Genomic DNA, 26228 nt, shown 5'->3' with positions numbered 1-26228 from the left:
TTCATGCCATTCTCCTGCCTCAGCCTCACAAGTAGGTAGGACTACAGGTGCCTGCCACCACGCCCGGCTAATTTTTTGTATTAATTAGCACTTAGCTTGTATTAATTAGCATTGTATTAATTAGTATTAATTGTCACTGCAGCCTGGGTGACAAGAGAGAAACTCCGTCTCAAAAAAAAAAAAAAAAGCCATATAGTCAATGACTCTCAATGTGAAAGAATTTGCTCACACTTTAATTTTTTTATTTTTTATTTATGTGTGTGTTGTGGGGAGGAGGCACTGAGAGGCACTTCCTAAGGCTTTGTTTTAGGGACAGAGAGCTCCACTCTGAGCTGCTCTAAGTTTTTTTGTTGTTTGTTTTGTTTTTTTTTAGTAGAGATGGGTTTTCACCACGTTGGCCAGGCTGGCCTCAAACTCCTGACCCTCAGGGGATCCACCTGCCTTGGCTTCCCAAAGTGCTGGGATTACAGGCGTGAGCCACCGCGCCTAGCCTTTTTTTTTTTTTTTTCTCATAGGTTATTGGAGAACAGGTGGTGTTTGGTTACATGAGTAAGTTCTTCAGTGATGATTTGTGAGATTTTGGTGCACCCATCACCCGAGCAGTATACACTGTACCCAATTTGTAGTCTTTTATCCCTCGACCCTTTCCCACCCTTTCCGCCTGAGTCCCCAGAGTCCATCGTGGGTTTTTGGTTTGTTTTTTGTGACAGAGTCTTGCTCTGTCGCCCAGGCTGGAGTGCAGTGGCATGATCTCGGCCCACTGCAACCTCCGCCTCCCAGGTTCAAGCTATTCTCGTGCCTCAGCCTCCTCAGTAGCTCGGATTACAGCGTGTGCCACCACGCCTAGTTAATTTTTTGTATTTTTAGTAGAGACGGGGTTTCGCCATGTTGCCCAGGCTGGTCTCGAACTTCTGAGCCTAGGCAATCCTCCCGTGTTGGCCTCCGAAAGTGCTAGGATTACAGGTGTGAGCCACTGTGCCTGGTCCTTTGTGACATTCTTATGCCTTTGAATTCTCATAACTTAGCTCCCACTTATGAGAACATATGATGTTTGGTTTTCCATTCCTGAGTTACTTCACTTAGAATAATAGTCTCCAATCTGATCCATGTTGCTACGAATACCATTAATTCATTCCTTTTTATGGCTAAGTAGTATCCCATCATATATATGCTCTAAATTCTCATGAACTGAAAATCCTTTAGGACCTAGGTTCAAACCTGCCCCTATTATATACGGTTCCCAAACCCTGTCTCCAGCACCCCTTAGGGTTCAATGACCTCGACATTTTCCCAAACAGCCTGGGAGCTCTTTGTGGACAAGGGGCATGCCAGCCTGGTCACTGCTGTGTTCCCCATGCTCAGAGCAGGGTAAGCCCCCCAGCAGTTTCTGAATGCCTAGTATTGGGTATGTGTGCAGAAACCATTTCTCTCTTTCTGCCCCTCCTAGTCTGCCCTCCTCTGCTTCTCCTTCACAGACAACAGTACCTATTGGGAAAGTCCTGGAAACCTGAATGCTGTCTCCGTTCTCCACTCGTTGGTTTCCTGCCGTGCTGGGCTTCAGAGGAAATGTCTCTGTCCCAACATTTTCTCGTTTGCTAAGAAGATGACAGTGATCTGTCCTGTTGACCTCATAGGTTTGCTGAAGGGATAAAATGATGTTGTGGATGCAACAGAACTCCTACAATGTAAAATAATCATTCACATTTGAGGGATTCTTATCCACTTTGCTTATTTCAGCCGCAGGGGCTAGGGACTCAACTAGGGGACTCAGGCCAGGCCCCAGCTCCAGTCTCAGGTTCACAAGTTGCGTACCCTCCAACTCACCTGGTCCCTCTTACTGCTTCTTCATGTGCCCACACATGGTTCTGCTCCAGCCAGGTGGGGGCGGCCCCTCTCCACATAAGCACCCACACCTGCAGGCAGTCCTCTTTCTGGTCTTTCCGTCCGTCAGATCTGCAGCACCTCTGCACACCCCCCCCCCCACCGCAACATGCAATTCCCTGTCTATTCCCCTTGGGAGTCCTTGCCAAGTCAACCTAGACCAGATTCCCGTCTTCCTCCCTTGGCCTCCACTTGACTCGTCCTCCAACTGCCATTTCTCCATTCCTTAGTTGCCCCTGCCTGACTCTTGGGGATCAGCTCACCACACATTCACATCTGCTGACCTTTTCTGTGTTTGGCCTCCCCATTGAACCATGAGCACCCTGCCCCTTGGGAGGGACAACCATGTCCGATGTTGAGCTTGGCCACCAACGCAAGCACGTCGGGATTTGGTGGAGGGCTAGGGCAGTCTTTCCTCCCAGCCAGTTCTCTACCAGGCCCCTCCCTGAGGTGTGAGTTCCCTCTGGCCCCAAACTCAAGGGCTCCTGCCCCTATCACAGAGTCCCTGAAGGAGAGGCAGACAGGTCCGTCTAGACGGCCCCTGCTTCTGGGCCTGGGCTTGGAGGAAGAGTACTGAGGGACTGCGTCTCCACCCCTCCAGCCCTAGGTGGCCCCTGCGTTGGAACCCTGACTCCCAGGGCTTCCCTCCACCTGATATGGCTTGTCTCGTTCACCCAGGTCTGGTGGCTCATAAGGAAAAGACAGATGTAGGGACCCAATGCGACCTTTTAATTCCAAGCAGAGTCCCCTCCCCCAGCATGGTCACACACACAGTGGAAAGGGATGTCAGGGTCTGGGCAGAAGCAATACCCAGACCTGGGCAAAAATATAGATATCATTATATACACACGTGGACTGGAAAGAAGTCAAGCTGGGGGTGTAAGGTAGGGCAGGGGCAGGTGAGGAAAGCAGCTGGGGGGGCCCCAATAAATTACATTCTTGAGAGAGCATAGTGTGTGGGGGGTGCGTGGGTGTGGGTGAGAGCTGGTAGCCAGGACACTCCAAAATGTGCCAGGCCTGGCCTCTTGACCCCATCCAAGGGAGGCGGAAGGCCCAGCTTCTGCCCGGTGCCTGGCTTGGTGCTGGAATTCCCATTTCGTGGCCCGGAGGCAGGTGGAGGGCCAGGGTCATGTGTAGGCGGCATCTCCACCCTCAGCCCAGGCTTCTGGGGAAGCCGCAGGGCTGGAGCAAGAGGCTTTGAAGCTCGGGGGTTGCGAGCAGAGGTCAGGGCAAGCTGAAATTGGGAGGCGACCTCCCTGCCGGAGGCTGAGCTGGGGCCTGTTCCCACTAGAATCAGAGGAGCAGGAGGCTGCAGTGCGGGAAAGCTGTCAGGAGTGAGTGTGGGAGGGATGGGTGGGCGACACGAGAGCCTGGAGCTCTTTCTGCCTGGCCGCTTCCCACCCCTGCATCTTCCCTCCAGCTGTTCAAGACAGCCAACAGGCCTAACCACCAATGCCCCTCATTCCTCCTCACCCTCTGGGGTGAGGGGCGGGGAGATGGTGCAAACATGAACTCTGTGTGCCGGAACCCCGACTGGCTTTGCCCTGTGCAGGGAGGGTCAGGGACGAGAGCAGGAGGGCCCCAGGCTTGTGAGGGGGAAGAAAGTCCGTAGCTCACTGCCCGGGATTGCAGAGGTCTTGGCCCCCCCTCTACCTGAGGAAAGGAGCCCACCCTACTTCCACGCCACCTCCTGCCCCTCCCAACCCGCCGGGGAAGAGCCCTGAAGCAGCAGGGGCAAGGGGGCCGTCCCGGAGCAGGTGGGGGCCATCAGAACAGAGAGGCCTTCTTCTTGAGCTCATTCCGCTTCCACAGAGCCAGCTTGCCAAACTCTTCGGGGGACATGGCAAATACCCTTGAGAAGTCCTCGGCAGACAGATGCCTCTGCGTGGGGGAATCGGGCAGCTCAGTGTGGGGTGGGGGCTGTGCCCAGTGACCTAGGGGACACTCACTCAAAGAGGCCCCAGGTGTTCTCCCAGGCAGTAGAGTGCCCGTGGACAGCCCCGCACCCATCCAGGGCATCTTCCTTGCCTACCTCAAGCCGCATCCGATCCACCCCTGGTGGCAGCTTGGTTCGCCCCTTGTTGGTCACCACTAGCATTTCGTAGGGATAGATCTGGGAGTGGGGGGAGGGGCAATCTTAGGTTCATAGAATGTCCTGTCCTTTGACTCCCTAGGCCCCCCACATCAACCTGCAGAGGCCACTGGGGTTCATGCCATCTTGCCCTCTGTCTCCCCCAACTTCCCTGCCATCCCTCCCATCTTCGACACCAGGAAGACCCCGCAGCGCATTCCACTTGCCTGGCATCTCCCCAGCCTCCCGCCCCGCTATAGGCGCTTGGGTCCCCTGCCCCTCACCTTCTGCTCCAGCACACAGGGCAGGGAGTTCCCCCGGTCCATCCTCCCCCTCTGGCCCTCTCCGTTCTGGGGAGACCAAAGCCGCAGTGAGCCAGAGTGGGGCAGGGAGACCTTCCCAGCCTTACCCCGACTTCTTCTTCTTCACCGGGCAACTCTGTGGCCCCACACCCCCCTTCCCCTGACACTTCCAGGCACCAGGACCCGGCTCCTGGTGCTCCGCCTGTTCCCCTCCAGGAGGCACTCACCTGCAGGCCTGTGGGAGAGAAGGGGTATGGTTCAGAGGCAGCTCTGAGGTCAGCAGGCCAACACATCTGACCTCACCAGACCCCTGCCCAGAGCCCAGACCCCGGATGCCCAGGGACCTGCGTAAGTCCCTTCCCCAGATGCCGGCACCAGGGCCCACTTCTCACCTGGGCTTCCAGTCTCACTCCCTGATGGGCTGAACTCTGTGGACTGTAACTAGAAAGGACACAAAGGAATCAGAGGCAGTTGGGGATATTCGCCTTTGGTCCCCTTCACTTTGGGGGCCTCCCCGCTCCCTGAGGGTACCCAAGTGGCTCAGTCTCTCAGCACCCCCATAGGCACGCCCCTCCCACATAGTCTGTATCTCCAGTCCCGAGGCCTTACCCGGCTCAGGGTGGTCCTGCCGTAGGCGGGGAGAGAGGAAGATTTAGACGTTCCCTGGTGCAAGGCTGGAAGAGAGCAAAAGGTCCTGGTTCAGTTCCTTTGGCCCTGACAGCCCTTTCTGAGAGAGCTCCCTCACGGGCCTTCCACACCTGGGGCAGGGCAGAAGGGGTCACGCTGGAGGGAACCTGGCAGGCTTCTGCTAGCTCCCAGCTCCGACTGGTCACCCTCAGCAAGCAATACAGTGCCCGCGATTCTCAGTTGTCTCTACCACCATCCCTCTTCTCTCCAACTAGAAGTGGCCCAAATATACAATTGGGCCCAATGCCTGATGTGAAAATTGAGTCAGCCGGAGCCAAGGCTCACATCAGAAAATGAACCTCTGGGATACACAAAGAAATCTAAAATTGAATGACAATAATTACATTATTATAATATTATTAACAATGTTAGTAATCAAATCTAAAATATATATATATATATTTTTTGGCCAGGCATGGTGGCTCATGCCTATAATCCCAGCACTTTGGGAGGCCAAGGTGGGCAGATCACCTGAGGCTGGGAGTTCAAGACCACCCTAACCAACATGGAGAAACCCTGTCTCTATGAAAAAATACACTGCACCTGGCCAAAAATTTTTGATAGAGATAGGGTCTCATTATGTTGCCCAGGCTGAACCTGAACTCCTGGACTCAAGTGATCCTCCTGCCTTTGCCTCCCTAGTACTGGGGCTACAGGCACGGGCCACCTGCTCAGCTAGTACTCGTATTTGTTTATTTATTTGTTTTTGAGATAGGGTCTCAGTCTGTCACCCAGGCTGAAGTACAGTGGTGTGATTATAGCTTAACTGTAGCCTCAACCTCCCAGGCTCAAGTGATTCTCCCATCTCAGCCTCCTCAGTAGCTGGGACTTGGGGCATACACCATCAAACCCAGCTAATTTTTTTTTTTTGTAGAAACCAGGCCTCACTATGGTACCCAGGCTGGTCTTGAACTCCTGGGCTCAAGCAATCCTCCCACCTTGGCTTCCCAAAGTGCTGAGATTACAGGCGTGAGCCAACTAAGTAAATTTTAAAAGTCTGACATTATGCCGGGCTCTGTGGCTCACACCTGTAATCCCGGCACTTTGGGAAGCCAATGTGGGTGGATCATGAGGTCAGGAGATCGAGACCATCCTGGCTAACACGGTGAAATCCTGTCTCTACTAAAAATACAAAAACAAATTAGCCAGGCATGGTGGCAAGCGCCTGTAGTCCCAACTACTCTGAGCAGGAGAATGGCGTGAACCTGGGAGGCGGAGCTTGCAGTGAGCCAAGATCATGCCACTGCACTCCAGCCTGGGGCGACAGGGCGAGACTCCATCTCAAAAAAACAAAAACAGAAACAGACAAAAAAAAAAAAAAAAAAAAAAAAAAGTCTGGCCGGGCGCGGTGGCTCAAGCCTGTAATCCCAGCACTTTGGGAGGCCAAGACGGGCGGATCACGAGGTCAGGAGATCGAGACCATCCCGGCTAACAAGGTGAAACCCCATCTCTACTAAAAAATACAAAAAACTAGCCAGGCGAGGTGGCGGGCGCCTGTAGTCCCAGCTACACGGGAGGCTGAGGCAGGAGAATGGCGTAAACCCAGGAGGCGGAGCTTGCAGTGAGCTGAGATCCGGCCACTGCACTCCAGCCTGGGTGACAGAGCGAGACTCCATCTCAAAAACAACAACAACAAAAAAAGTCTGACATTATCCTACAGAAAGAGTCATGTTCTCAGTACTGTCACTGGGGTTTGTACCAGCAGTCAACAACTTCATGTCAGCATTACTGGACCTCAGTCTCAACTTGCACATTTAATAGGATCTCTCAGTTTTCAAGTATTGCAAATTGTAATTCAAGAAAATTTGTTTCCAGTAATGTTTTCCTAGAAATAACTTTGTACCTAAGATCCTCAGCTCGATGTGATCTCAAAATGCCTTCACCTCCAATTGCTAGAAATGGCTGGCATCTATACCAACTGTTTCCACAAGCATTTCTGTATAAATAGTTAACCTCCATAGATTCAAAACTATGAGGAACTATCTTAAAATATATACACATATATAAATATATATACACATATATAAATATATGTACATATAAATGTATATATATGTATATATATAAATATACATGTATACACACACACACACACACACATATATATATTTTTTATATGGAGTCTCGCTCTGTTGCCCAGGCTGGAGTGCAGTGGTACAGTCTCGGCTCACCGCAACCTCTGCCTCCCAGGCTCAAGTGATTCTCCTGCCTCAGCTTCCCAAATAGCTGGGATTACAGGCACATGCCACCATGCCCCCCTAATTTGTGTATTTTTGTTAGAGACAGGGTTTCACCATGTTGTCCACGTTGCTCTTGAACTCCTGACCTCAGGTTATCCACCTGTCTCGGCCTCCCAAAGTGCTGGGATTACAGGCGTGAGCCACAGCACCCAGCCTTTTCTTAAAATATTCTTACGAAATCTGTGGCTTGGAAGGGTTCAATTATTGAGAACAAAACCTCATTTTTTTCCCCTAACACTTATTTTTATTTAGAAAATAGCTTTCACAATCACCATTCACTACAGAAGCATTTCACTCTTACAATAATAAGTATACATTTATTCAACCGACTGATAGAATTTCAACCTTCAAACCCTACACGAAGATTCTCCCCTCCAAATTACTTCTATCATAAAATGCTTACGTGTGTTCCACAGCGACTATTCCAGTGTCACCATTAAATCAGAATGACATGCCTGTTCATGATTCTTGAATTCAGGTTGTTTTAATATGACAGTAACCTACAGAGTCATGTGATCATTAATCACCCGCAAGTTCAGGGACGCCAAAGATGATCCCGAGGTAAGCATCTAGCTATTCAACTTCACGAGGCCGAAATGGAAGTTAAAGAGCTAACCTGGGCTGAATAGAAGATTCTGGCAGAACACTGACACTGAATCCAACCTTCACACATCCTCTGTCCACATCATTCTTCAGGCCTTAACTCTTTATTCCACATTCTCTAATAAACTTCTGTAGCTCTTCCCACCCACGGAGACAGCATCCTGAGAGCTCTGGGGAACACTCAGATGTCCTAACCACGTATTAACCTTGAGGTCCTTGAATTCCCCAGTTTCAGTGGTTTTCACCTCTGCTCCACGTGAGACAACCCTTTCAAAGGGTCACACCCAGGATCTTGTCATCAGCCGAACCACGATGCCTAGAAACTGTAAGCTTGGACCATTCACTTTGTGGCTTTGGCTCAGCTCCATCCCCACCACCCAGCCCGCCAACCTCATGGAGACCTCTAGTTTCTTCATTCACCTCCTACCTCCTCCACCGCCCACCTTCTGTCATTACCTTCTCCGCTTCGGCCCTGTAGCTGGGCACAGTAACCACTTTCATCGGCTCCTCCACGGTGCAGCCTGGCCCCTCAGCACCTATCCTTACAAAACGCTAAGCCAGGGTCAACCCAGCAGCTCCCATCCTGCCCCCAGCTGTGGACATACAGCCCACACAATGTAGATGAGCATCACTACAAAGGCCAAGCCTCACACATTTCTCCTCCCCTCCACGGCAGTTCCAAACCCTCGCCATTCTCACGAAGTCTCACCCACTAATGCTCAGCAGACAACCTCAGCTTCTCATCTGGCCTGCCCCTGGATCCAAGTTCCCAACCCCCAGGGGAGGCCTTTCAAGGCCAGCCTCCCTCACATTCTGGGGCTCGATCTCAACCAGCCCTCAAACCAGCCTATATATATATATATATATATATATATATATATATATATATATATATATATATATATATATATAATTAGAGACAGGGTCTCACTCTGTCACCCAGGCTGGATTGCAGTGACACGATCATAGCTCCCATCTCAGCCACCCAACTAGCTGAGACTACAGGCACACGCCACCACTCCCAACTAATTTTTCTAGTTTTTGTAGAGACAGGGTCTCACTATGTTGCCGAGGCTGATCTCAAATTCCTGACTTGAAGCAGTCCTCTCACCTCAGCCTTCCAAAGCGCTGGGATTACAGGCGTGAGCCCCGACTGGACCTCTAACGGAAGCCTTAGGCACCCTTCCCTTCTCTCTCTGTACAATCTCGCTTTCTCCTCGCTATTTTCCCGCCACATATAAGCAAGCTGAAGGTGCTCTACACGGGGCACTTCAAACCCCACATGTCCAAAACCAGTCTCTCATCTTGCCCTGAAACTCCGCCTCTCTTATTATCTCAGTTCCAAGTTGGCCATCACCTAGCACCCAAGACAAAAACCTCAACTCCTCCCTCTCGCACCTCCCACGTCCGATCAGCCACTGGATTCAACCCAGCAGATTCAGTTGTTTATATATTCTCAAATCCATTCCCTCGTCTCTGGACCCACATCTGTTTTTAGCCCTTATCCAGACTATTGGAGAGTGCGGTAGATTGTTTCCAAAGATGGCCTGTACCGTTGCCTCCCATCTTTCATGCTTTCTGCAATCAGACCTTGCGGTGCCTGTCATCAAGAATTACAGTCTTGGCTGGGCGCAGTGGCTCACGCCTGTAATCCCAGCACTTTGGGAGGCCGAGGTAGGAGGATTGCTTGAGCCCGGGAGTTCAAGACCAGCCTGGGCAACATGACGAAAACCCATCTCTACTAAAAATACCAAAATTAGGCCAGACGTGCTCACGCCTGTAATCCCAACACTTTGGGAGGCCAAGGCGGGTGGATCGCCTGAGGTCAGGAGTTTGAAAGCAGCCTGGCCAACATGGCGAAAACCCATCTCTACTAAAAATACAAAAATTATCTGGGCATGGTGGTGTGTGCCTGTAGTCCCAGGTACTCGAGAGGCTGGGGCAGGAGAATTGCTTGAACCAGGGAGACAGTGGTTGCAGTGAGCCAAGCACTGCACTCCAGCCTGGGCGACAGTGAGACTCTGTCTCAAAAAAAAAAAAAAAAATTAGCTGGGCATGGTGGCATGCACCTGTAGTCCCAGCTACTCAGAAGGCCAAGGCAGGAGGATCACTCAAGCCCAGAAGATAGAGATTGCAGTCAGCCAAGATGGTGCCACTGCACTCCAGCCTGGGCAACAAAGCGAGACCCTGCCAAAAAAAAAAGAAGAAAAAAAAAGGAAGTAGAAGAAGAAGGAGGAGAAGGAGAAAGCGAAGGAGAAGGAGAAGGAGAGTCTAGCTCCCCTCCCCTTGAGTCTAGGCGGCCAGTGACTGGCTTTGGCAGCTACAATGCAGAAGTGACACTATGTGGTTTCCTGTTAGGCTTTTTTTTTTTTTTTTTTTTTGAGATGGAGTCTCGCTCTGTCACCTCGGCTGGAGTGCAGTGGCTTGATCTCGGCTCACTGCAACCTCCACCTCTCGGATTCAAGTGATTCTCCTGCCTCAGCCGCCTAAGTAGCTGGGATTATAGGCATGCGCCACCATGCCTGGCTAATTTTTGTATTTTTAGTAGAGATGGGGTTTCACCATGTTGGTCAGGCTGGTCTCGAACTCCTGACCTTGTTATCCGCCTGCCTCAGCCTCCCAAAGTGCTGGGATTACAGGCGTGAGCCACCATGCTGGGCCCCCTCTTAGGCTTTAAGAGTCTTCGCAGCTTCCATTCCTGGGTTTTCAGGTCTCTCCCTCTCCTCTCCAGTCGCCAAGCTCTGAGGAAGTCCAGGGTAGCGTGCTGGATAGTGGACCACGGCATTCAAAGCCTGCCCCGCTCCCCGTCTCTTGGCCTCACTGCCCACTGCCCCACAGTGTGCTCTGTGCTCTGTGATTCCAGACTCCTGGAGGCTCAGCCAGCCAGAGGTTTCATGTTTCAAATTTCACTCCCACACTATTCCCAATGTCTACGATGCCGTCTTCCACTCACTTTGTCTGGCTTGCTTGGAGTCTCAGCCTTCAAGACTCAGTTTAAGCTGGATATGGTGACTCACACCTGTAATCCCAACAGTTTGGGAGGCCAAGGCAGGATGATTGCTTGAGTCCAGAAGTTCAAGCCCAGTCTGGGCAACATTGTGAGACTTTGTTGCTACAGAAGATTTTAAAAATTGGCCAGGCATGGTGGCGCACACCTGTAATCCCAGCTACTCAGAAGGCTGAAGTGGGAGGACTGCTTGAGCCCGAGAAGTGGAGGTTGTAGTGACCTGAGACTGCACTACTGTATTCCAGCCTGGGCAACAGAGCAAGGCCTTGTCTCAATAAAACAAACAAGCAACAAACAGCAACAACAAAACCCCTTAGTTTAGCCTCCCAGGCCCTGTTGTTGTGCTCCTAAAGCACCCTGCACACCTTGATCACAATACCGGCCACACTGCACCGAAACCCCAGGTTCCATGACAGTTTCCCTGCTGACCACAAGCTACCAGAGGACAAGACTAGATTTTTTCCCTGCTTATATGCCCAGTACCTAGCACATGGTAAACGCTCAATAAATGGTTGTCAATTAAACCAGACTTGCTGAATTCTGCTTTAGCTGATACTCTCATTTATCATCTGACATTGTTCCACGACTGGGAGTCTTGCTCCCAGGAGAGCAGCCATACTTTGGGTCAGGGATTGCATCCTGTATGTGTCATAAGTCAACAGACGCACAGAGTCAGGCCTCCATCTCTGGCCAGGTGACTCTGAGTCCCCTCCACAGCACTCACAGGTATGGAAGGGTGTCCGGTCAGGCAGGGAGCGGGTTTTCCTTCGGATTGGCAATGACTTTTCCATCTCTTCTTTCAAGATCATCTTTCCCAAGTTGGAAGTAACCTGAGGAGGGAGAAAGGAAGATGGAGCCAAGACGTAGACACTTGTTTCTTTCTTTTCTTTTTCTTTCTTTTTTTTTTTTTTTTTTTTTGAGAGAGGGTCTCACTCTGTCACCCAGGCTGGAGTTCAGTGGCACAAACATGGCTCACTGCAGCCTTGACCTCCTGGGCTCAAGCAATCCAACCTCCTCAGCCTCTTGAGGAGCTGGGACCACAGGCATGCACCACCACACCCAGCTAGCTAATTGTTTTTTTGTAGAGATGGGGTTTCACCATGTTGCCCAGCCTGGTCTCAAAATCCTGGGCTCAAGCGATCCTCTTGCCTTGGCCTCCCAAAGTGTTGGGATTACAGGTGTGAGCCACCGTGCTGGGCCAATACTCGTTTCTTATCTCCAAAAGGTCCAGAGTCGGGCATGCCGCCGGCAGGACTGGGGACATTTCCCAAGTGGCTAGTTCGTGCTCTGGAGCTCACGGAGCCTCTCATTCGTGACTGACACATGGCCACATTGGGTTTGGCCACCCTCGAGAGCCAGGTGTCCGAGCTGCTCGGTAGAACTCTACCACGGTGGCCTCCCTGTCCCTGTCCCAGGTCACCCTGCCCAGAGCCCAGGCCCATGTCACTGTCAATGGCTTTTCCATGGTTCTCCCTCCTCCCCTGGAGGCCCGTAGCCCATACTCTCCTTTTTGCTCTTCCCATGGATCACTCAGGCTGCTAGCGCCCAGCTCTGGTGGGACCATCCTTTTCTGTGCTTTTGATCCTAATATCAAGTAGTGTCCCCCAGAAAGCAGCATAAAGTTGAGGTGTCCCTTCAAAAGCAAAAACCTGGGGTCTTGGCAAGAAGACGTTCCCCCACATGTTCCAAAAAGTGTGCTTTTTGGGTAGGAGCCCCTTCGACTGGCTATGGAGCCAGAACTTCTGTCCACAAAAAGACACAGGGTGGGCTGGGCACAGTGGCTCACGCCTGTAACCCAAGCACTTTGGGAGGCCGAGGTGGGCAGATCACTTGAGGTCAGGAGTTCAAGACCAGCCTGGCCAACATGACAAAACCCTGTCTCTACTTAAAAAAAAAAAAAAAAATTAGCTGGGTGAGGTGGTGGCGCACCCGTAATCCCAGCTACTCAGGAGGTTGAGGCAGGAGAATCACTTGAACCTGGGAGCAGAGGTTGTAGTGACCTGAGATAATGCCACTGCATACCAGCCTGGGCAACAGAACGAGACTCCTGCACATGGGTAGAGGGTGAGGGGTGGCGAGATGCTACCTTACTGAGTTCCTCTCTCTGACGCTCCCTGAGAGCCTTCATTTCCTCTCCAGAGTCGTCATCTTCCTCCTCCTCCTCTTCCTCTGCTCTCCTCCGAGACGCCTTCCGCTTCCTCCATTCTGTCTCTAGGAGACACAAGCAAAGGCAGGCAGGGAGTCACTCGCCATGGGGTCAGTGTGCATTTATGTGGCACAGCCTCTGGGCACTGCCCTGGGCTGGACCTTGATAAGACCACTACAAATTATTTTTTTAAAATAAAGTAGGGTGGGTAAGGTGACTGACACCTGTAATCCCAACACACTGGGAGGCTGAGGTGGGAGGATCGCTTGAGCCCAGGAGTTTGAGAACAGCCTGGGTAATATAGTCTCTATAGAAATTTATTTATTTATTTATTTATTTATTTATTTATTTATTTATTTATTTATTTTGAGACGGAGTCTCGCTCTGTCGCCCGGGCTGGAGTGCAGTGGCCGGATCTCAGCTCACTGCAAGCTCCGCCTCCCGGGTTTACGCCATTCTCCTGCCTCAGCCTCCCAAGTAACTGGGACTACAGGCGCCCGCCATCTCGCCCGGCTAGTTTTTTGTAATTTTTAGTAGAGATGGGGTTTCACCGTGTTCGCCAGGATGGTCTCGATCTCCTGACCTCGTGATCCGCCCGTCTCGGCCTCCCAAAGTGCTGGGATTACAGGCTTGAGCCACCGCGCCCGGCCTAGAAATTTATTTTTAAAAATTAGCCTGGTGTGGTAGGGCATGCCTGTAGTCCCAGCTACTGGGGACACTGAAGTAGGTGGATTGCTTGAGACCAGTAATTCGAGGCTGCAGTGAACTGTGATGGCGTTACTGCACTCCATCCTGGGCAACAGAGTGAGACCCCGTCTTAATAAATAAATAAATATTTAAAAATAAAAATAAAGTAACGCCTGGTACAGTGGCTCACGCTTGTAATTCCAGCACTTTGGGAGGCCGAGGTGGGTGGATCATTTGAGGTCAGGAGTTCGAGACCAGCCTGGCCAACATGGTGAAATCCCGTCTCTATTAAAAATATTAAAAATAGCCAGGTGTGGTGGTGGGCACCTGTAATCCTAGCTACTTGGGAGGCTGAAACAGGAAAATCGCTTGAACTCAGGAGGTGGAAGTTGCAGTGAGCTGAGATGGTGCCACTGTACTCTACCCTGGGCAACAGAGCAAGACTCCCTGTCTCAAAATTTAAAAATAGAGTCAGGCATGGAGGCTTATGCCTATAATCACAGCAGTTTGGGAGACTGAGGCGGGTGGATCACTTGAGGTCAGGAGTTCGAGACCAGCCTGGCCAACATGATGAAAACCTGTCCCTACTAAAAATACAAAAAATTAGCCAGGTGTGGTGGTGCATGCCTGTAATCCCAGCTACTTGGGAGGCTGAGGCAGGAAAAATGCTTGACTCAGGAGGTGGCGGTTGCCGTGAGCCAAGATCGTGCCACTTCTCCAGCCTGGGTGACAGAGTGAGACTCCATCTCAAAAATAAAACAAAATAAAAATAAAGTAAAATAAGAGTAACATTTTCTCACCTTGCCATGAGTCTGGGTAGGCAACACACACATATACACACTCACGACTGACATTCAGTGGGTGCAGCAACATGAATGGAACTGGAGGCCATTGTCTTAAGTCAAACAAAGACACAGAAAGACAAAGACTGCATGTTCTCACTCATGAGTGGGAGCTAAATAGCGTGTATGCCTGGATGTAGAGAGTGGGATGATGGCCCATGGTGACTCGGAAGGGTGTGGGGGGTGGTGATGGGAAATTGCTTAATGGATACAACGTGCACTATTCAGATAATAATACCATAAAAACCCTGACTTCACCACTGTGCAATCCATGCAGGTAACCAATTACACTTGTACCCCATAAATGTATACAAATAAAAATTAAAATAAAATTCACTGGGGACCAAACCATCTATGATTTATCTGTCTGTTTCCCAGAGCTCCCATCACAGAGCCTGGGATGCAGAAAAAGTTTGATACATGTCTGTTGAGTCACTAAATAAATGAATGGGAAGTAAATGAATAACCAATAAAGAGGGTCACTCGCATCAGGCGCTATGGGAACACAAGAGTGGGTGAGCGACGAGCCTGGGGGCTCATGAAGGTGGGAAGAAGCCCAGAGGACACCATAGGGCAGGGGTGGGAGTGGGTTCGGCAGGAGCCAAGGGGAGGGAGTCCCAGACCTCCCATTCCCCTCTCCCCATCTCTCCTACCCACGACAGCCAGAGACGGGGGGCACGGCCAGTAGTCAGTTTCGATTTTGGCTGGCTGGTTGGGGTCCGGGGGCTGGGCTGCAGGGAACTTGGATGACTCGATGATGAGATCCTCGATGAGGTGCTTGGTCTGAGGGCTGCCTCCCACGGACTCTGCAGACAAAGACCAGGGTCAGCCAGGTGTGCCCTGCCCGAGGCCAACTTGGCTACCCTCACCCCTCCCTCTTCACACCTGTGAGGTCCTGCAGGTAAAAGCAGTGTACACACTGAGCACAGGGCACACGTGCTGCCGTGACGTGCTATCCTCCGGTCCCCCTCCAGCCAGCCCCCAGCCCCAGGGCACGGCCTCCCAGCAAGCAGCCGGAAGCGGGCTCTGGTGAGCCAGGGGCACCCTCACCTCTCTGCTTATAGATGGGTGGCTTCTTGTAGATGTTGGAATCTGGGCGGGAGGTCTCTGTGGGAGGAAGAAGAGATGAGGAGGAGGACATGCTGATGGCAGGGAGGCTGGGGCCAGGAGAATGGAGACGATGGACAAGGTGGGGAACTCATGGCCCCTGTCAAGAGCCAAGACAGGGCTGGCATTCCTGGCACTGTCCCTCGGGGGTTTGGGACTTTTTACACTTTTCTGGCTGGGGGAGAGAGAAAAAGTGACAGGTCTCCCATCTTCGGGAGGGGTCCTGGCCTCCTGGGGTCTACTTAGGTCTGAGGCGAGCATATACCCCAGAGAGTGGGGGACTGAATGTAAGGGCACTGGGGTTCCTGATGGAGAAAGTCTTAGGAACCAATGCGGTCATGCCGAGAAGACCTACCAGGGTGGTGGAAATGGGGCAGGCTGGTCCGGGGAGTTCCAGTGGTTCTGGGGGCTGAAGCCTGAGAGATGATTCCAGGCGACCGGCTGTCCGCCCACACCTGCAGAGCAGAAGCGTGTGGCTCCAGGCCCCCCAACCCCCTCCAACCCACACATGCACCCCCCGTCAGCTCACACCACCCTTTCTATCCTCCCATCCTGGCAGGCTGCAGCCCTCCAAACCCAGGGCAATGTTGTGGCACAGTTCCAAGGACCTACTGATGGTGCCTGGCCCAGGGAGAAAGGGTTGAATGAGGTCCTGGGTCCGACAGAATGATGGACACAGAGCTGGCCAGTGACAGCCAGGGCGCCGCTGATTCAGGCACTCCCTGGGCTCTGCAGAGCTCAGTCTGATGTGTGAGGGGAGGGAGTTAGGATTCCCTTCAGGGCAGGGCAGGGCAAGTTGCAGGTGTGGGGCAGACTCACCTCCGGGGATGGTGGGGGGGATGTGGATTTGGGTGACAGCGAGCGCTGTGAATGGAGAGGGGGCTGGTCAGAGCTACAGGGGCAGATTCAGCCTCTTCCCTAGAATGCCAGAGAGGCCATCTCATCCCCCACCCAATGCTGCACACTTTCCTGGCCAGCTCCTGGGCCACCTCTGCTTTCTTGGATCCTTCCCACAGTTCCCTGCACCAAGTCCTCAGTCTTCCCACAGGAGGCACAGAGAAGCATGCAAGCCTTGCAGCAGTGCGCCTGGGGCTCCAAGAGCCAACTCTTTTCTTCCTTCCTTCCTCTCTCCTCCCCTCTTCTCCTCTCTCCCTCTCTCATCTTTATTTTTTTCCTACTTCCTTTTTCCTTTTTCTTTCTTTTCCTGCCTTCCTCCCTCCCTTCCCTCTTTCCTTCCTCTCTCTCTCTCCACTTTCTTCTCTCTTCTCTCTTATTCTTTCTCCTCTTTCCCTCTCTCATCTTTCTTTCTTGTGGTCTCACTCTGTTGCCCAGCCTAGAATAAGTAGCTCTATCACAGCTCACTGCAGCCTCCCCTTCCCAGGCTCAAGGGATCCTCCCACCTCAGCCTCCTGAGCAGCTGAAACTACAGGTGCACACCACCACGCCTTGCTAATTTTTGTAGAGATGGGGGTCTCCCTATGTTGTCCCGGCTGGTCTCAAACTCCTGGCCTCAAGTGACCCTCCCATCTTGACCTCCAAAAGTGCTGGGATTATAGGTGTGAGCCACCGTGCCTAGCCTGAGAACCAATTGGGGAATAGTTGGTCCTGTCCTCAGAGCCTCAAAACAAATAGAAGGGACAAGACCAAGAAGCATCCAATGATGAGGTCGGAGTTCATCATGCAGGCACTGAAGTCACCCCATGGTCTAGCCCCCTGTCACTGGTCAGCTACGACACTACCCTGTCTTTTTATTTTTTTTTTTGAGACGGAGTCTCACTCTGTCCCCCAGGCTGGAGTGCAGTGGCCGGATCTCAGCTCACTGCAAGCTCTGCCTCCCGGGTTTACGCTATTCTCCTGCCTCAGCCTCCGAGTAACTGGGACTACAGGCGCCCACCACCTCGCCCAGCTAGTTTTTTTGTATTTTTTAGTAGAGATGGGGTTTCACCATGTTAGCCAGGATGGTCTTGATCTCCTGACCTCGTGATCCGCCTGTCTCGGCCTCCCAAAGTGCTGGCATTACAGGCTTGAGCCACCGCGCCCGGCCTACCTTGTCTTGAAGGCAGTTGATGAGTACCTGCCTTGCACTCTCTCCTGCACCCTGACTACCTTGTGTATGGATGGGCAGAGAGGTCACCTCTATTTTACAGGAGGGTAAACTGAGGCCACAACATCACACAGGTCCCTCCACTAGACTTTCAGCCCCCACACTCAGTGCTTCCAAACTGTTTCCACAAATCTTGCTCTTTGTGCCTCCTGTGTGCTGCTGCCATCCAAATGTGTCCACCCCTCTACATCTGAGCGACATGCCAGCCCAGAGCCCGTTCTGCCTGCTCTCTTGAACGCTGGATGGACTGACTGGCTGATTCCTGCGCACAGTTCCCTCTCTTGTTTTGCCGAGGCAGACCTCCAGGAAAAGAAGCACGGGAGGGATCAGTCCCCACCCGGTGTGGCTGGGGGGGCCTCCCCCCAAGTCCTGCCCAAGAGGAGCCCCCTCACCTCCCGGCTGCGGGGCAGCTCCACATGTTCCAGGAGGGAATAAGTGAAGTGGGGCTCATAGATCATGAGGTCGGGCCGCTCGATGTCCAGGATGGCCTTGTCCTTGGGGATGGCAGCCAGGTCCTTGTAGCCCAGCACCTGATTGTCCATCTTGGCCTGAAGGGAAAGGTGCACGTGAAACAGCTGTGCTGAAAGCCTGGCCTAGGACACTGGCCCTGCTTGCTAGACTTACGTTAATTACCAAGAAAACAGACTGCCGTTGCAGACGTTAACAATTCTATTATTTTAAGAAATTAGTCACCTTAAAACATGATAGTCCTTTGACTAGCACTTGGGGTGTAACGAGGCCAGACCAGTGGAAGGGGTATACGGGAGCTTCTCTGGGTTTCTGGGTTCTCTCTGCCCGCCAGCACCGGCGGGACCACCACTGGGGAGGCTCCGCGGGAAGCTCCCCTAGCAGCCAGGGGTCTTCCCCCCTCCCCCCTCCCAGCCAGGAGGTGCTGGTGGCCGAGAGGGGTACTCACCACAATGCTGGAGGGAGAGCCAGGCACACTGGAATCTCGGGAGGGGCTCACGCTCCCGGGGGAGGTAAGTGGTTGCTGGGGAGAGCGAGAAGGCGGGCGGGTGGGCAAGTGCGTGTGTGCGGGAGCGGGGCGGGGGCGGCCCTAGGCCTGGGGGACCCGGGGCGCTGCGCGGCGCTGCGCGGCTGGTGGCCACCAGGTGGCGCCCTGGACTCCCGAGCGACCCCCACCCGCCCTCGGCGCCCCCGGCCCGGGGCGGCGCCGCGCACCTTCTGCAGCCGTTCCATGCAGCACGGAGCTCGCCGGCCAGGTCACTCGCAGAGCCCTGTGCGCGAGGGGAGAGGACAGCGTGTCAGGCTCCGCGCGGCTGCTGGGCGCTGCGCGCTTGGGGCCGCGAAAGCAGCCGGCGCGTCCCCCCGGGCTGGCGCGTCCTCATCCCTCGGCGGTGACTCTCCAGGCTGCAGGGAGAAGGGAGGGAGGCCGCGCCGGGGCGGCGTTAGGCTGCGGGACCTCCGCGGTCGGCAGCTCTCCAGGCAGCCGGGCCCCGTGCGGCTCAGGCTTCCCATCCGCTCAGCCCCGGAGAACGCGCGCGTGGACGGGAGGCGACCGAGGGACGGGCTGCGCTTGTTTTTGAGCCATTGTTTTCTGGTTCCAAAGGAAATGACGGCAGGGGTCAGCCTGCCGCCCGGGCGGAGGCCTCCACGGCCTGGCTCCGCCGCACCTGCCCTCCCCGCCCCGGCCTGGCCTGTGGCCCCGGCTCAGGCCCTTCCCTCCCGGCCGCTGGTCCCACTCCCGCTCGGGACACTGTCCCCGCCGCCACCTCCCGGCCCTCGCCCAGGAAGGGTTAACAGAGAGGGTTCCATGAGCAGCCCGGCTTCAGCATCCCTCATCCAAAACCTGACATCCGCACTCCGAAACTTTGTGAGTGTCTACCATGACGCACAAGTGGAAATTCCACACGTCAGAACTTCACACAAACTTTGTTTCATGGACAAAATTATTTTTAAAACACTGCATAGATCGAGCATAAGTGGCTCATGCCAGCAATCCCAGCACTTTGCGGGGCTGAGGCAGGAGGATCGCTTGAACCTAGGCGTTCCAGACCAGGCTGGACAACATAGCGAAACCCTGTCTTTACGAAGAAAATTAGCCAGGCGTGGTGCTGGATGCCTGTAGTCCCAGCTACTCGGGAGGCTGAGGTGGGAGAATCACTTGAGCCCAGAAGATCGAGGCTGCAGTGAGCCGAGTTCGTACCACTGCACTCCAGCCTGGGTAGCAGAGTAAGACCCTGCCTCGTTAAAAAAAAAAAAAAAAAAAAAAAAAAAGTCTTGCTTTGTTGCCCAGGCTGGAGTGCAGTGGTGCCATCTCGGTTCACTGCAACCTCCGCCTCCCAGGTTCAAGCGATTCTCCTGTCTCAGCCTCCAGAGTAGCTGGGATTACAGGCGTGTGCCACCACGCCTGGCTAATTTTTGTATTTTTGGTAGCGATAGGGTTTCACCATGTTGGTCAGGCTGGTCTTGAAACCCTGACCTCAAGTGATCCACCTGCCTTGGCCTCCCAAAATGCTGGGATTACACGTGTGAGCCACTGTGCCCAGCCCCACCTTCCTGCTTTTGACACTTTCCACTGCTTTGTCCACCTCTCTGCCTCCCAGGTGCCTCCAGCCTTCCAGGGCCATCCCAAAGCCGCTCCTCTGGGAGGCCTCCTGTACTAGTCTAGTCCTCATGGATCAACCCTTCTCTGAATCCCAGTGGGACTTAAAAACAGACCAGTGTAGCTAAGCACTTGATTACAGGGAACATGTTTTCTCCCTAACTAGACAGATTGCTAATTGCAGGAGGATGAAAACAACAATAAGAGCTATGTGGGAGGCCAAGGAGAGAGGATGGCTTGAGGCCAGGAGTTCCAGGCCAGCCTGGGCAACATAGGGAGACCTCGTCTCTAACAAAAATTTAAAAATTAGCCAGATGTCGTGATGTGCACCTATAGTTAGCTCAGCTACTCTGGAGGCTGAGGTGGGAGGACTGCTTGAGCCCAGGATGTGAAGGCTGCAGTGAGCTGTGATCACGCCACTGTATTCCAGCTTAGGTGGCAGAGCAAAGAGCTGTCATTTATTCAGTGCTCACTCTGCGCTAGGTACTTTGAGAAGCCCTTTACAAGGATTATTTTGTTTCATTGCCACAACAGCCCTATAAGGTAGACCCATTTACAGATAAGGAAATGGGCTCAGAGAGGTTAAAATTTGTCCAGAGCCGTGGAGTTGAAAATGACTGTGTCTTCAGCACGATTCACAGTGCCTAGCTAGTCCTCAGTATCAGGTGAGAGTGAGGAAAGCTAGAATCTGCCAGATTTCTCAAGTCTGTTTGGGATTCTAGAACCATGGCATCTCCAAAACAAGAATATAGTAGGCCGGGCACAGTGGCTCACGCCTGTAATCCCAGCACTTTGGGAGGCCAAGGCGGGTGGATCACGAGGTCAGGAGAATGAGACCGTCCTGGCTAACACAGTGAAATCCTATCTCACTAAAAATACAAGAAATTAGCCGGGCGTGGTGGTGGGCGCCTGTAGTCCCAGCTACTTGGGAGGCTGAGGCAGGAGAATGGTGTGAACCCGGGAGGCGGAGCTTGCAGTGAGCCGAGATCGTGCCACTGCACTCCAGCCTGGGCGACAGAGTGAGACTCCATCTCAAAAAAAAAGAAAAAAAAAAGACTCTGGCCATCAGAGTCACACAAGGTGTTGGTGCGCATGGAAAGACTCTGTTCTGGAACTTTATACTCCTCTTGCCTTCTTAGTACTTGCTTTGTAATGCTTTTAATTAAGCAAAAAGAAGAATAAATTCTGGTACATACTTGAAGAGCTGTTAGCTCTCTCTCCTCTCTTATTTTTACTTTGTTTATAGCTAGTATCAAACTAGCTATACACTTGAGTTAGCCCTAGGGGCAAATGCTTATCCATGCATGCATGCATCTGTTCATCCATCTATCCATCCCTACATCCATCCATCCATCCATCCATCCATCCATCCATCCATCTCTGCATCCATCCATCCATCTCTCCACCCATCCCTGCATCCCTGCATCCATCCATCCATCCATCCATCTCGCCACCCATCCATCCATCCATCCCTGCATCCCTTTATCCATTCATCCATCCATCCATCCATCTCTGAATCCATACATCCATCCACTTAGTCATGTACTGTTTTATTCATCCATTCAACAAATACTTTCTGAACACCTATTCTGCAATGAACACAAAGCAGGACTCTGCAGTAAGTCTTATGGAGAACAGAAAGATGAGTCAGAGGAGCTAAGCTGCCTCTCCAGAAATAAGGCATGCATCTAGATAACTCCCATGCAAAGTAGAAAACTACATGTACCAGATAACATAGTATAAAGCACTATGAAAAGTCACAGAAGAGATTCCTCCTGCTGGAATGTCAAGAGAGGGGAAAGGGTTTATTGGAGGAAGAGGTATTTGAGGTAGGCCTCGAAAGATGCCCAGTTTGAGATCATGCAAAAATGGAAAAAGGGCCTCCTGACAGAGAAAGCAGCCTAAGGTGGGGACATGGGGATGTACTGGGCCTGCGTGGAGAACAGCAAATATGGCTGGATTGGAGAACTCATGAGGTTGAGATGCATTTGGGACAGGAGGTCGAGGCCAGATTGTGGAGGCCCTGAACCCAACCTAGGGTTAGGTCGTAATCTGTTGGCAACAGAGGGGCACAGAAGGCTCAAAAACTTTGTTTAAGCAAAGAAGTGACACAACTCAAGCAGTGTTTTGGGAAAATGAATCTGGTGGCAGCCTGACAGCCAGATTGGACAGGCAGAGCCGATCCATGTTCACGGGGAGACCTGTCCGGAAGCTGCAGCAGTAGTTCAGCAGGGCACTGTGAAGATCTAGACTTGGACAGGAAGGAGAGAGGGCAAATTGGAGAAACCCTAGAGGCAGAATGTGCAAAGCAGGACTGGATCTGGGGCACCCATGGCGGAGGCTGCAAGTCTGAGAAACTGGGAGAAGGAGAAAGGAGGAAGTCACTTTGACAGGTGAAGGTTGTGGTGGGTGCAGCAGGGGAACAGGTAGGAATGTCCAGGAGGAAAGGAACCTACAGAAGAGGACAGGCTGGAACCAGAGATGTGGGAGCCATTTGCCTAGAGGTCATAGTCCGAACACGAGATTGCCAAAGGAGAAAGAAGGTCAAAAACAGCATCCTGGGAACCTGGGAGACTGAAAAGAAATAGCCAGAGATGGCACAGTCAGAAAGAGAGAGGAAAACTAGATGGCAGCTCCCAGGGGCCTGGGAGTCTCTAGTAGGTCTTTGTGTTTTCAGCAAAGGGTCTGATACACAGTAAATGTGCAAAACATATTGAGAGAGAGAATGAGAGGGAGGGAGGGATAGAGGGAGGGGTGAGAGAGTAGAACATCATGGAAGCCATGTGTCACCGTGGAGAAGGTGAGAGAAGTGCTTTTCCTCCAGCTTGAATGTCAGGGCCATAGTGGCCTCCTGGTTAGGGACTGGGGGGTGATGAGGGTGCTGGCGAGGTGGTACAGCCATGGGGAGTGGCCCTTCCAAGAAGTGTGATAGAAGGGCAGGGTCATTTTGGAGGAGGCAAGATTGGCCTAAGGCCTTTAATGTGTTTTTGCAGACAGCAGAGAGGGAACAGTAGACAGGAAGGACTGAGGCTGCAGGGGGCAGTGGGCACTAGGTGGGCGGAGCAAGATGGCAGCAGGAGGGAAGGGATCAAGTTCATGGCCAAGTACAAGACTGGCTCTGGGAAGAAAGGTTTCCTGGAAACAAAGATAAGCTGGGCAGTGGCTCATGCCTATAACCCCAACACTTCGGGATGCAGAGGTGGAAGAATCACTTGAGCCCAGGAATTCGACACCAGCATGGGCAACATAGAGAGACCCTATCTCTACAAAAGAATTTTTTTTTAATTAGTTGGGTGTCGTGAAGTACGCCTATAGTCCCAGCTACTTGGAGGCTGAGGCAGGAGGATGGGTTGAGCCCGGGAGGTCAAGGCTGCGGTGAGCTATGATCGTGTCACTGTGCTCCCTGGAAAGGAGAGGACAGGGAAAGAAGTTGGGTAACAACCATACAGGGCTTCCATTTTCCCAGCAAAAGTGAGAGATGGTGGCCAGGTGCAGAGGCTTATGCCTGTAATCCCAACACTTTGGGGGCCAAGGCAGGAGGATCACTTGAGGCCAGGAGTTTGAGGTCAGCCTGGGAAATATAGTGAGCCCTGTCTTTATTTTTTTAAAAAATGAAGAATTATCGGGGCATGGTGGTTGCACATCTGTGGTCCCAGCTACTTGGGAGGCTGAGGCAGGAGGATCACTTGAACCCAGAGGCTTGAGGCTGTAGTGGGCTATGATTACACCACTGCACTCCAGCCTGGGCAACAGAGTGAGACTCTGTCTCAAAAAAAAAAAAAAAAAAAAAAAAAGAGAGAGAATTAAGGTTCTCTGCAGATCTTACAAGTGAGTCAGAGGTTTGGAGGGGTCACTCCGAGGAGCCTGTGCAGCTGCACCCAGAGAGAGGCCGGAGGGAGACTAGATAACTTCAGTGTGTTCTGGAGCCTGGGGGAGGCCCTGGAATCTTCCTGGAACACCAGCCAGGGGAGGGGTACAGAGTGTGACAGCAGCTATCTGTCAGAGTGCTGGCTACTCAGAGAGGTGGGAGGTGAGTGGCCCAGGGTGAGCCATGTCTCAGGAATATGTGGTCATATATCCCCATACTCACACGTGCACAAATACCGTCCCAGAGGCATGGGCGCCCAGAAGCATGATTTGAAATCCTGATGGTCACAGTCACGTTAACAGCTGCTATTTATAGAATGTCTATGTTACGACTGGCACTGTGCTGGGCAGTTCACATTTTTTTCTTTCTTTTTCTTTTCTTTTCTTTTCTTTCTTTCTTTCTTTTTTTTTTTTTTTTGAGACAGGGTTTCACTCTTTTACCAAAGCTGGAGCACAGTGGCATGATCATAGCTCACTGCAGCCTCGACCTCCCAGGCTCAATCCATTCTCCTGCCTCAGTATCCTGAGTAGCTGGGACTACAGAAGTACTCCACAACACCCGAAAACAATTTTTTTTTTTTTTGGTAGGGATGGGGGTCTCCCTATGTTGCCCAACCTGGTATCAAATTCCTGGGCTCAAGTGATCCTCCCCACGAGGTCAGGAGATCCAGACCATCCTGGCTAACATGGTGAAAACCCGTCTCTACTAAAAATACAAAAAATTAGCCGGGTGTGGCGGCATGCACCTGTAGTCCCAGCTACTCGGGAGGCTGAGGCAGGAGAATGGCGGGAACCCGGGAGGCGGAGCTTGCAGTCAGCCAAGATTGTGCCACTGCACTCCAGCCTGGGAGACAGAGCGAGACACCGTCTCAAAAAAAAAAAAAAAAAAAAAAAAAAGTGATCCTCCCACCTCTGCCTCTGAAATGTTGGGATTATAGGTGTGAGCCACTGCCCAGCCCATCTTAGTTTCAATTTAACCCTTACATTCCAATCCTGTGGGGTTGGCTTGGATTGGCGAGTATCTCGAGTATCTCGTTTGCACATGAAGAAGTTGAGACTTGAACAGGTCAAGTAGTTGGTCAAGGACACAGTACTGTGTGGAATCTAAGCTCAGGTCTGTCTGACTTCTAAAACCATTCACCACACGATACCGCCCAGGCAAAGCTGATGTCAGTCACTGAGCCCCTGGCCTCTCACCTCTGCTCTGTCCCCAATCCCTTCTTGCCCACAACCCCACTGCTGGGTCTTGTCCTTTAGCATCTGGGTCTGCTTCCTGGGGTCAGCCAGGGCCCTGCACCCTGGCGCCACCCCCTGCCATTTGTTAGAGAGCATGTTGGTTGATAAATTATTTCCACAGAGGCAGAAATTTGGTCCTACCCCTTGGGGGACATTTGCATGTAAACATGGGCCTAGCCTTAAGGCATAAAGTTTCTGCTGGTTAAATTTTAAGCTGTCAGAAGGCCAGCAGGGAAAATGTTTGGGGGTGGAGAAGAGTGTGTGTATATGTGTGTGTGCGTGCATGTGTGAGGGAGAGGGAGAGACAGAGAGAGAGAGAGAGAGAGAGAGAGAGAGAGAGAGAGAGAGAGAGAGAAAGAGAGAGAGAGAGAGATTCCTCAGCTTCTCTCAAATCACACCCTGCCTACTCCACCCACAAGCAGCCCCTTCCGTCAAAGCTCACTTCTCCCAGGTCAGTGCCGGCTCACTCCACCTGGTCCCCTCCAGACCCCTCTCCCATCCACGCACCCCGCCTGCCTGTGCAGGCGCCCCCAAGGTCCCAGCGACCTCCGTGCACAAAGAGATAGAAAGGGCGAGCTGCAGCAGGAAGAGGGGAGGGATGGAGGAAGAGAGAGCACTGCAGAGGAAGGCAGGTCCAGGTGACGGAAGGGACAGCTCAGCTGCCCCTGGCCCTGGTCGGAGGCCAGCTGTCTGCTCGCCCTCCATCTCAGCCCCACCCTCCTCCAGCTGTGTGTCCCTGCCTTATCTGAGCCACCAGCCCAGCCCCACCTCACCCACCACCCTCTCCTCTCCACAGCTCCCCGGGATGTGGGTGATAAGACCCGCCCACTGGGCCTTCCGAGTTTGTGCCCACCCATCCTGGCGGGCTCTTCTTCCAGGCAG

At 52.5% G+C, this 26228-nt stretch overlaps 1 protein-coding gene and 1 long non-coding RNA gene across 23 annotated transcripts in view; one reads left to right on the top strand and one right to left on the bottom strand.

Moving 5' to 3' along the window:
* The first annotated feature begins 491 nt into the window (after window positions 1–491).
* On the top strand, window positions 492–25009 carry LOC144330732 (uncharacterized). Its single transcript, XR_013397153.1, has 2 exons — window positions 492–965; window positions 23828–25009. It is a non-coding gene; the product is annotated as an uncharacterized LOC144330732 (long non-coding RNA).
* Window positions 3612–26228, bottom strand: part of DMTN (dematin actin binding protein) — a 33471-nt gene continuing 10854 nt past the window's right edge. For 4 of the 22 annotated variants that reach the window (XR_013397135.1, XR_013397132.1, XR_013397137.1 and 1 more), the window contains exons 2-13: window positions 18860–18915; window positions 18070–18225; window positions 15929–16028; window positions 15517–15573; window positions 15120–15272; window positions 12878–13002; window positions 11516–11621; window positions 4864–4928; window positions 4647–4695; window positions 4237–4489; window positions 3914–3994; window positions 3612–3762 (exon numbers count right to left, since the gene is read on the bottom strand). Coding sequence is in view for 9 of the 22 variants with exons in the window: in XM_028852432.2 (XP_028708265.1) it covers window positions 3649–3762; window positions 3914–3994; window positions 4237–4302; window positions 4482–4489; window positions 4647–4695; window positions 4864–4928; window positions 11516–11621; window positions 12878–13002; window positions 15120–15272; window positions 15517–15573; window positions 15929–16028; window positions 16393–16437; window positions 18070–18225; window positions 18594–18668; window positions 18860–18877 (1218 nt within the window). In the remaining 13 variants the exon portion in view is untranslated. Of the gene's footprint in view, window positions 3763–3913; window positions 3995–4236; window positions 4490–4639; window positions 4696–4863; window positions 4929–11515; window positions 11622–12877; window positions 13003–15119; window positions 15273–15510; window positions 15574–15928; window positions 16029–16392; window positions 16438–18069; window positions 18226–18593; window positions 18669–18859; window positions 19049–26228 lie in introns of all 22 variants that reach the window. The other 18 variants (XR_013397134.1, XR_013397133.1, XR_013397136.1 and 15 more) reach the window with 13 other exon arrangements.

This window comes from Macaca mulatta, chromosome 8, assembly GCF_049350105.2.
Source record: "Macaca mulatta isolate MMU2019108-1 chromosome 8, T2T-MMU8v2.0, whole genome shotgun sequence".
Taxonomy (NCBI): domain Eukaryota; kingdom Metazoa; phylum Chordata; class Mammalia; order Primates; family Cercopithecidae; genus Macaca; species Macaca mulatta.
This window is presented reverse-complemented; position numbering and strand designations above follow the sequence as displayed.